The 10,284-nt window shown below is 42.7% G+C and overlaps 1 protein-coding gene and 1 pseudogene across 1 annotated transcript in view; both read right to left on the bottom strand.

Moving 5' to 3' along the window:
• Window positions 1-10,284, bottom strand: part of Prtfdc1 (phosphoribosyl transferase domain containing 1) — a 100,701-nt gene that overhangs the window by 15,289 nt on the left and 75,128 nt on the right. The window contains exon 4 of the mRNA XM_004641885.2: window positions 4,853-4,918. Coding sequence (XP_004641942.1) covers window positions 4,853-4,918 — 66 coding nt within the window. The remainder of the gene's footprint in view (window positions 1-4,852; window positions 4,919-10,284) is intronic.
• LOC101584346 lies at window positions 8,879-9,144 on the bottom strand (annotated as a pseudogene).

Genomic DNA, 10,284 nt, shown 5'->3' with positions numbered 1-10,284 from the left:
TGGTACCAGGGATTGAACTCAGGACCCTGTGCTTGCCAGGCAAGCGCTTATTCTACTGAGCTATCTCCCTGGCCCTCTCTTTCCCAAATTAATTGAAAACCTCTTTCAGATTTCCACAGAACAGGGCCACACTAGTCACCCAACGTTTTTTCAACCTGCTAGGGTCCAGCCCTTTGCACAGTGCTGGAGATAGGATGGGGAACAAGACAGGTGTGATTCCTGCCCAGCCCACGCTGACTTTCTGGTGGGCTGACAGGTTTTCTTTTCTTTTTCCCCCCTTTTTTCTTTCCTTTCCTTTCCTTTTCTCCTCTTCTCTTTTCTTCTCCTCTCTCTCTCTTTTCTCTCTCTCTTCTTTTCTCTCTCTCTTCTTCCTCTCTCTCTCTCTCTCTCTCTCTCTCTCTCTCTCTCTCTCTCACCTTTCTTTCTTTTTATGTATTTGGTACAGGGTCTGACTACCCAGCTCAGACTCTGTGATTCCTCTGATTTCGGCCTTCTCAATGCTAGGATTACAGGTGTGCATCACCATGCCTGGGCTCAGTGGCCAGCTCAGTGGGTCTGGGGTGGGGCCAGCATGGCATGTGAGGCTGGGGATCAAACCGCAGTCCCTGTTTGCTTAAGCAGGTACTTAGTCTGTTAAGCTATCTCACCAGCCCTTACAGATTTTCTTAAAACCCCAAAATAAATACTACAAATGGTAGAATGGACTCCACTGGAAACAGAATACAAAGGCCTGTGGGTAAAGCAAGGAAGAGGATGTGGACTTATTTAGTCAGCTTGTCAAAGCTTCCCATATGGAAGAGAAATGTAGGTGGGAACTTGAAGGACAGGAGGAAAATGGATTCCGGGGAGAGGTCAGAGCTTGCCCAGGTCTTAACAGGAAGACGCTGAGCCTATGTGGTCAGGTTGCTGTGAGGGAGGATGTCGGGATGTGTGATCCAGAAGGGGGCAGGCCACACAGGCCTTACAGGCCACAGTGAGGAATTCAGACAATATTCAGAGAGCCATGGGAGCAAGGTTGTCAAGTAAAGATACAGAACGTCCAGTAGCCCCTGACTTTCAGGCAAACAAATAATTCTTTAGTATTAGTATGCCTCAAATATTGCATGCAATATATTGCACTCGCATGGGCTATACTAATACTAAAATTTTTATTTATTATTCAAAATTCAAATTCAAATTTAGCTGGGTGTCTTGCTATTTTTGGTTTGTTGTTTGCTTGATTTTGCTGAGTTTAAAAACCCTAAACAAGAGGCCACTGAATGATTTTCAGCTGGAAAGTGAATTGATCTAAATCATATTCTCAAAAGATCCCTTTGGCTGCTTTGTGCTTAATGTTTTGGAGGATTGTGAAAATTAAATGAAGATCAAAGTTCAGGGACACTCAGGTTATTAGGACAGATCAGAGGAAGGCCTCTCCTTAGGAGACAAGGGCCTCTGAAACCTTGATGTATGCAGGAATCATTTAGGGATCTCCTTTAAATGAAGACTTCACTTCAGTAGATCTGGGCTGGGATCTGTGGTTCTGCATTTCTAACCCCCTCCCTGGGGGCACTGACCTCTCTGGTTCCTAGATCAAAGCTTTACAAACTATGGCCCATAGACCAAAATTTGTTTCTATCAATAAAGTTTTATTGGAATACAGCTATTTCTGTTTGTTTTCACATTATCTGTGACTGCTTCATGCTATAACAGCAGAATTGAGTAAGACTGTGAGACTGTTAGCCCACAGAGTCTAAATCACTATCTGACTCTTTATAGGAAAAGTTGGCTGACTCCCATGCTAGATCACAATTTGAGCAGCAAGGGTCAAGCCCTAGGTGATGGCCAGGGAAAAAGGTGGACAGATTCCAGATATGTTTGAAAGCACATAGTGCAGTCTGCCCTGGCTGATCTAGTCATAACTTCTGATTGAATGAGGCACCCTGAATTGCAGAGTCCTTAATTGCAGTTGGTGTGACAGTTGAGAACCTGGCTAGATTGTGTTTGTTCATTTTAAAAATATTTACCAGTATGTCCTAAGCCCAGGGGGTTCTACTTGGCATGTGTTGAAACATATACAGAAATGTATCTATGCATACATAAAGCATAAAGATACAGCTAAAAAGCACCTTGGAACCTGGAAGAAAACATTTTGTCAAGTTGGAAATAGCTAAAGCAAAGTCCTTCTTGTTTTTCCTGCTGGCTGGCTGTCTATCTCTTCTCTGGCATTTCTACAGCCTCTGTGTTCTCATGGTGGAGGGGGATCTTTGTGGCAATTATATGAAGAGTTGCTGGAGCAGAGAACTAGCTCCTTTCTGTTTGCTCCAGTCCTAAGAAGAGATCCTGTCCTCCACCTCCTCAGTACCTTCTCACCACTGTGCCCAAATTCCAGACATGCCTGACTTAAGAGACAAGAGGTTCATCTTGCTCATGGTTCCAGAAATTTCCATCTAGGGTTGGCTGGCTCCAAGGCAGAAACACGGTGGAAGGATGTAATGAAGGAGAGCTGCTTACCTCATGACAGCCAGGAAGCAGAGAGACAGAAAGATCTAGTGAGGTGAAGGGGCTGAGGCCGTACTGTATCCACAGAGGCGAGCCTCTTCCTGTAACAGCCCACCCAGCTACAAACTCATCAATGCATTAATTCACTGATGCGATTAGTGCCCTCGTGGCCCAGTCACCTAAGGAGGTCCTCCCTCTGAACATTCCCTCAATGCGTTAGTCTTCAGGGGATGTTTCACCTTTGAATTGTAACACTAGTTCTTTTTTAAAAATATTTTTTGTCTTTTTGAGACAGGGTCTCACTAGGTAGTTCAGGCAGGCCTTAATTCACTTTGTAGCCCAGACTGGTTTTGAACTCACAAGGATCCTCCTGCCTTAGCCTTCCAAGTGCTGGGATTTTAGGTGTGTGCCACCAAGGTTGGCTATAACACAAGCTCTTAAAGGAAGGGAAAATCCAGTGTTTACCTATGAGGAAAGTCACTTTAAAATAAACTACATGGGAGGCTGGTGAGATAGCTCAGCAGACTAACGCACCTGCTTAGGAAAGCGTAGGCAAGCACGAGGCACACAGTTTGATCCCTGGCACTACATGCTGTGCCAGCCCTGTCCCCAGGACAGGCTGAGCCCACGGCACAGACCAGACATAGTGGCACATGCTTGTAATGCCAGCACGGGGGTGTCTGAAAGCAGAAGGATCACTATGAGTCCAAGCTGTGTAGTGAGACCCTATGACAACAAAATGCATAAAAAAAAACCCAAACAAAGCAAAATAAAATAAACTACATGACAAACACTTTTATTAACAAGGAGAAAAGCAGCACAATTCTATGGTACAAATTTTTTTTCCTGTCATTTATGTGGGAATCTTAGCATTGTCACTTTGACAGATGTCATAGCAAAAGCACAAGGCAAGATATTTCCCTTTTGTAATAAATGTATAAGGCAACATCATACAGAGAAATGCCAAAATGACATCATTTAAAGACCTTGCCAGGATGGTATAAGTTTATGAATTTCTGGAAATTGCTCTGAGTATTTTAGTTTCTAGAATGTTACTGTATGCACTGGTGTAGTAACATTGAATGATAGCTCACTGGTGCATTAACAGGCGCAAGTTAATTTTAAGTGCTGTGAAGCAGAATTTACTATGTGGCAATTTAGTACTTGGAGCCTGCTATGCCAACTTCAGAGTAAAGGGAAGCAGGCTGCTTTATTTTTTAAAAAATTTTTTTTCTTTCTTTATTTATCAGATACAGGGTCTCATTATACAGTTCAGACTTGTAGTGATCCTCCTGTCTCATCCTCCCTAGTGCTGCGATTACAGGCATGCATCACCATGCCCAGGTAAGGGGCAGGCACTGCATGCCTAGGGTTCCAGGGCTGGTGTGGTACGCAGTACCGGGGATTGAATCCGGTCCTTGTGCTTGCCAGGCAGGCGCTCAGACCACCAAGCTATCTCCCCAGCCACAGGCTGTGTTGTAGCTAGAATTCTTGCAGCTCTGTAGCATTCCCAAGATTACGATACATGCTTTTATTAAATGTGGCTGCTACTCTTTTTTCTTTATCCAGGAATTGCATAACAACCACAAGTACGAGGGAGTAAGCTTGTGTAATACACCGATCCATTTCACTTAGCAGACCAAGGCCGTGCAGGGATGATGAACACAGGCTAGGTGAGTATTAGTGAACAAAACCAAATTCTTCCTTGCTTTGTTGCTTTCATTCACAGAGAATTTACATTTCAAATTACATTCCATAAGGATCATCTGTTTTATGAAACATCACTTCCCTCCAATTTAAGTGCTTATGTCAGAATCCAGATAGTCTTTCTACTTTCTAATTAGGAATTGGTGGGTTTGGATCTCCAAGTTAAAATCAGGGGGTGTTTTCTCCATCTTCTAATAGGCTGCATTCTTTTTAAAAAGAAAAAAAGGCAAAGGGGCTAAGAAACTCTTTTCTGTTTCTTTTTCTTCCCTCAGTTTTGTGCATTTCAACAAACCTGTTTAAGCGTCTCACTGCTGTGCCTCGGTGCAGAGGCATGGATGAGAGATACAAAGCAGACAAAAGAGAAAGCATGCCTGAAAGGATGAGGGAAAGGGACGGAGCAAGCAGGGCCAGGGGCTTTGTTGTCTGTAATAAGATTGGAACCGAAAGCTCGGAGAGGATTTGGTCTGCATCATACCCTGGATACATTTCTAAAAGGAGTGTTTTAGAAAGGGGAAAAAAAAATCATCAAGAGGATTCACACATCCATTTGCATGAATTAGCAAACCTGAGAGGCTCTGCCATGTATTGGAAGTGCAATACTGACATGAAGGTTGTGGGTGTCCCCAGACATCGATGCAGACAGTTGTGGGTTACATTAACAAACCTTGCCTGCCAGTGTTGAGAGATCCTCCCCTCCCATGATCTGCATCTGGTCCGTGGACTGGTCATTCTGCAGAAAAAGAGAAAAAAGGAAAGAAGAAGAAAAGGAAGATGATATCTTACTGCATCAGACAACCTGTAAAGGTTTTAGAGGTTTAAACTCAGTCAGTGGCTAGACAGCGCCTTATGAATGCTGCACAAATTGCCCTACAGCCTCATGGTTGCCTATGGTTACCAAGAGCTGCTCGCCAGCACTGCCCTTGAGACAAAGCTTTCTAATGACTGGTGGAGAGACCGAGGGGTGGGGAGAGGACAAATAAAACTTTGAAGCAAAAGCCATGGAGGGTGCCAAAACCTGTCTAGAGGCCGGCAGAACTGGAGAAGAGTCACACTCTTGGCTTCTTGAAGGTGGGAGGTAGGGGAGCCACAGGCGTGGCCAAGCATCTGTGTGCTCTGCCTGCCAGCCCCAGCAGATTCCCAAGAGACCCAGGCTGCTCCTTCTGCCACAGGAGACCTGCCCTCCCAGGTGATGGCAGGGACCTAGGATTGAGACCCATTGCACGTAGAACTTCTGCCCAAATGACCAAGCCCCAGGATATTCCTACAGTTCCAGGAGTATGAGACCCAGCACGATACTTAGAAGACTTGAAGTCTAATTTTCTTTAGGTTTATGATCACTTATTTTCACAGTGTTATGCATCCTATTAAAATCCCACAGAACAAATACACAAAGAAAAAGCACAGTGGATTGTTACAGAGTGAATATCCTGGTGAAGTCTCGGAGGCCAGGCAGGAAACCAAGCGCTGACAACACGCCTCGTGTCTCATCACAGACACGCAGTTAGAGGAACCGAAGCAGATAGACTTAGGCCACGGGCTTCCTGATCAAGCAAGAATGCGCTGTCACAATCCCTTGATCCAGAGATAACCTCAGGGAGGAGAAGACAATTCAGACACCACAGAGGCCTGAACCAGGAAATCCCCAGGGACAGACGGCTGTTCCTTTCACCAGCTCAGCGCCCAGGTCACTTGTCTTGGCCAGATGGCTGAGACTCCTCCTGGAGGGTCTATTCCCCATGGCTCCACAGGGCCAGACTGCCCCAGGCAGGACAGGCCTGGCCACTCCAGCTACATCAAACCTTAGCCTTCTGGGCAACTCAAGTCAGTTAACCCTTAACTAGGAATTTTCTTACACTGATTTGAAATGGATTCTGTCCCTTGCAACTGAGAATCTCCATCTGTATATAGTCACTTTGTCCAGGAACTGGCTTGGTTAGGTGGGAAGGGCAAAGAAGACAAACCACTAATATGACAGTTTTCCCAATGAAGCACCTTTTGCTTTTTAGCTTCTTGATCAAATGTAAAAAAAATAAAAAGCATCTTGAATAATTTTTTTTCAGTAGTGGAGATTGAACCTATGGCTTTTGAATTGAACTATATAGTCTTAGTTCTTTCTAATTTTCTTATTTTGTGACAGGGTCTCAGTAAGTTGCTAAGTCGCCCTGGCTGGGCTCAAACTCGTAATCTGCCTGCCTCAACTCCTAAGTACTGGGGTGCTACTCATGCACCACCGTGTCTGGCTACCTTGCTATGTTTTTGTTTGCAACTTGCTGAAGCATTTTCTCCCTCCTGTGGAGGCCGGCAATAACAGAGCTTTACCCTGTAATTCATGCTGAAAATTGCTCACCATGTTAGAGAAACTAATTATCTTCTTATGAGAACTAATCTCAAAAAGAGGAAAAAAAAATCACAGATATCCTGAACTCACTGATCCTTGGCTGTGTTTTGTTTTTGGGACCCAGTCTCACTATGTAGCACAGGCTGGTCCTGAACTCACTAAACAGACCAAGCTGGCCTTGAACTTATGGTGATTCTCCTGCCTCAGCATCCCACATGATGGGACTACACACGTGAGCTACCACTCCAAGATCTTTGGCTGTTTTGGTACAGGAGAGCGCAATCATATATTCACGAACAGCCATGACACTGGTCAATAACTTGTCAAAATGTCAAAGGAGAACTTTTTAAAATCACTTCTAGAAGTGTTGAGATATAAGACTTAGTAAGGAAAGAATATCTACATATTCAACTCAACAACATTGTTATTAGCAGCAGGAAAAATAAAATTTCATTATCCCCAGGGACTGGGGTATAAAGAATTAAGTACAACTACTAAACCACAAAGCATGATGTAACCAATAAGATTTACCTCTGCCATATCAGAGTAATTGTCAAATAATCCTACTAGTATCGTTCAATCCTACTGAATGTTTATCTCTGTTATTGTTTGTAAAAAACAAAACGAAACAAAGATGTCATGGGCCATGAGGAAGCTAGGTCACGTGTTCACAGACATGCGTGGGCTGCCAAGCACATCTCACGTGTGAAGGCCTTTCTTCGGCTAAGCTTATAAATATGTTTTCAATATTAGATTTGTCCTTAACCCATCTGGAATTCATAGCTTCCAAGTGTGCATCTAGTCAATTATGCTAACACCATTTATTGAACTGCTTATTATTTTCCCTACTAGTTCAAACTACCATTTTTATCATATCTTTCATTCTCATATGTTTCTATAGTCTTCCAATTTAACATGTCAGTTCTCACAATAATTAGCCTAACATGTCAAACTAATCTAACCAGTCAATTAAATATAAATAGAAAATAATACTTTAACTTGTTTACTCAGATATTCAAATCACATTGTTATAATTGTCATAGCTCTTCAATATATTTTAATATCTGGTAGGGTAAGTACTTACTTTTTGATCTTTAAAAATATTGTCTGGTAGTTTTATACATTTTTCTTCCTGTCTGGTGGGTTTGATCTGGAGAACACATAGAAGTGAGTGTGACACCTCGTGCACACTCAAGAAATCAGGCTGAGTGTAACAACTTGGACCCTACACAGACCTCAAGGGTGCATGTGTTAAAGTTTGGTTGATCCCAGCTTGGTGATCCTGGGAAGCAGGGGGTGGACTCCTCGAGAGGTAGAGCCTAGAGAGAATATGTAGATATTCTTTCCTTACTAAGTCTTATATCTCAACACTTCTAGAAGTGATTTAAAAAAGTTCTCCTTTGACATTTTGGCAAGTTATTGACCAGTGTCATGGCTGTTCATGAATATATGGCTGCGCTGTCCTGTACCAAAACAGCCAAAGATCTTGGAGTGGTAGCTCACGTGTGTAGTCCCATCACGTGGGAGGCTGAGGCAGGAGAACCACCATCTGTTCTTCAGGTCACTGTGGATGTGGCTTTCAATGGGAAAGGAGGACCCCAGGCCCTTCTGCTTCCTCTGACTTCCTGGCCATAAGGTGATTTTTTTTTTTTTCCTTTTTCTGCCACTCACCTGCACCATGTTGTGCTTCCTTACCAGGTGCAAAAGCAAGAGGGCTGAGCAATTATAAACTGAAACCTTCAAAATTATGAGTTGGAAGAAAGCTTTTCTTTTTATAAGTCAGTTATTTCAGATATTCATTACAGTGATGAAAAGCTAATGAACACACTTAGTAAATAGGATGAATTTCTTTGTTTCCTTCCTCACCTTCCCCTCAAGGAAATGGACACACTTCTCCAATATCATGGTAGAGTCTGGAATACTGCTGGTTTAATGACTCATTTGTTTCTTAAGAGTGAATAATTCATTGCATGTATTACTGTTTTGTTTAACCAGTCACCTTTTGAAGAATATTTGAGTTGTTTCTACCTTCAGGCTTTTTTTTTTTTTTTTTTTTTTTTGTGGAACTGGGGATTGAACTCAGGTCCTTGTGCTTGTCAGGTAAATGCTTATTCTACTGAGCCATCTCCCCAGCCCCAATGTCAAGTTTTGATATGTTCATTATTATTATGTCTAAAATGCTATATATGTTTTTTTCTTTTTTCTTTTTTGGTAGCCGTCACCTTTTATTGAGCATTAATTCTCACTTAGGCTATGAACAAACTGAGCTGTGATTAAGCTGCTCACAGACGGGAGGAAGACGAGGCAGTCACAGGCCAGAGTGTAGAGTGCGCCCTTCACCCTGGGCCCTTCTCAGTGGTACTTGTGTCGCTGCCCATGTTTGAGTTCCTTGTAAGAAAGGCAGTAGTTGAAAAAGACGTAGGCTGCCAGCACCATGTGCAGCCCTGCGATGCTCCCTTTCTTCACGTTGATGGACTTGTTGTAATACCGGCTGTGACCTCTCTGAAATGCTCCAGCAATGCCCGTGGGGGACACACCCGCTTCAGTATCCAGCTGGGCAGCTCCCCTACTTTCACATGCAAGAGTCTCTTCTCTTTCAGTGGTACAACGGAAGCCATCTTGGAGCCCTGACATTAGCTAGAGTGGGCCTAAAATGCTGTCTATTTCTATTGTGATTTTTTTGTTAGTTCATAGGTGGCTTGGAATTATATTGTTTGATATTCATAAATTTGAGGATTTTCTGTATCTTTCTGACATTTATTCTTCATTTAATTATGCCTAATCAGAGAACATACGGAGTGATTTCAATCTTCTGAAAATTGTTGAGAGGTGCTTCAAATATGGCCTGTATTTTTAAAATCTTTCTTTCTTTCTTTCTTTCTTTCTTTCTTTCTTTCTTTCTTTCTTTCTTTCTTTCTTTCTTTCTTCTTTCTCTTTCTCTCTCTGTCTTTCTCTTTCTTTCTTTCTTTCTTTCTTTCTTTCTTTCTTTCTTTCTTTCTTTCTCTTTCTTTCTTTCTGAGACAGAATGTCACTATGTAGCTCAGGTGAGACTTGAACTTACTACATAGCCCAGGGTTGCCCCAAATTCATAGCAATCCTCTTGTGTTAGCCTCCCAAGTGCAGCGATTAGAGGTGTGCATCACTACAGTCAGCTTTATCTGTGTTTTATTTGGTTTTGTCTCTGTCTCTGTCTGTCTCTGTCTCTGTCCCTGTCTGTCTCTGTCTGTCTCTGTCTTTCTCTTCTCTCATTTCTGTAGGATTTCAGAAGGGAGTGGAGTACTTGTGTGTATCCAACCCACTGTATTTAACCATGATCTATTTTGATGGTTCAGAAGAATGCTGTGTTCATAGAACTTCTGTTTGTTTTAAACACCATGCCTTTGATTTGATATTTTATTTGGTATTATTTAATCAATCTTTGTAAGTTAATTATGAACCACACTTTTGCTTTCTCTGTGGATTTTCTCTCTCTCTCTTTCTTTCTTTCTTATTTTAATATATTTAGTACAGGGTCTACAGGGTCTTACTACACCGATAGGACTCATTGTGATCCTCCTGTCTCAGTCTACCAAACATTGGGATTGCAGGCACACACAACCATGCCCAGTCTCAATCACTGCCTCAGTGCACCTGGGGGATGGGGCTGGCACAGCATACCAAGCAGGGATTGAACCCTGTCCCTGCACCTGCCTAAGTGGGCACTTTAATCTGCTGAGCTGTTTGGCCAACCCTGTTTTTTTTTTTCCTTTTTTTTTTTT

This window comes from Octodon degus, unplaced genomic scaffold (genome assembly GCF_000260255.1).
Source record: "Octodon degus isolate 3935 unplaced genomic scaffold, OctDeg1.0 scaffold00145, whole genome shotgun sequence".
In the NCBI taxonomy this organism is placed as follows: Eukaryota; Metazoa; Chordata; class Mammalia; order Rodentia; family Octodontidae; genus Octodon; species Octodon degus.
This window is presented reverse-complemented; position numbering and strand designations above follow the sequence as displayed.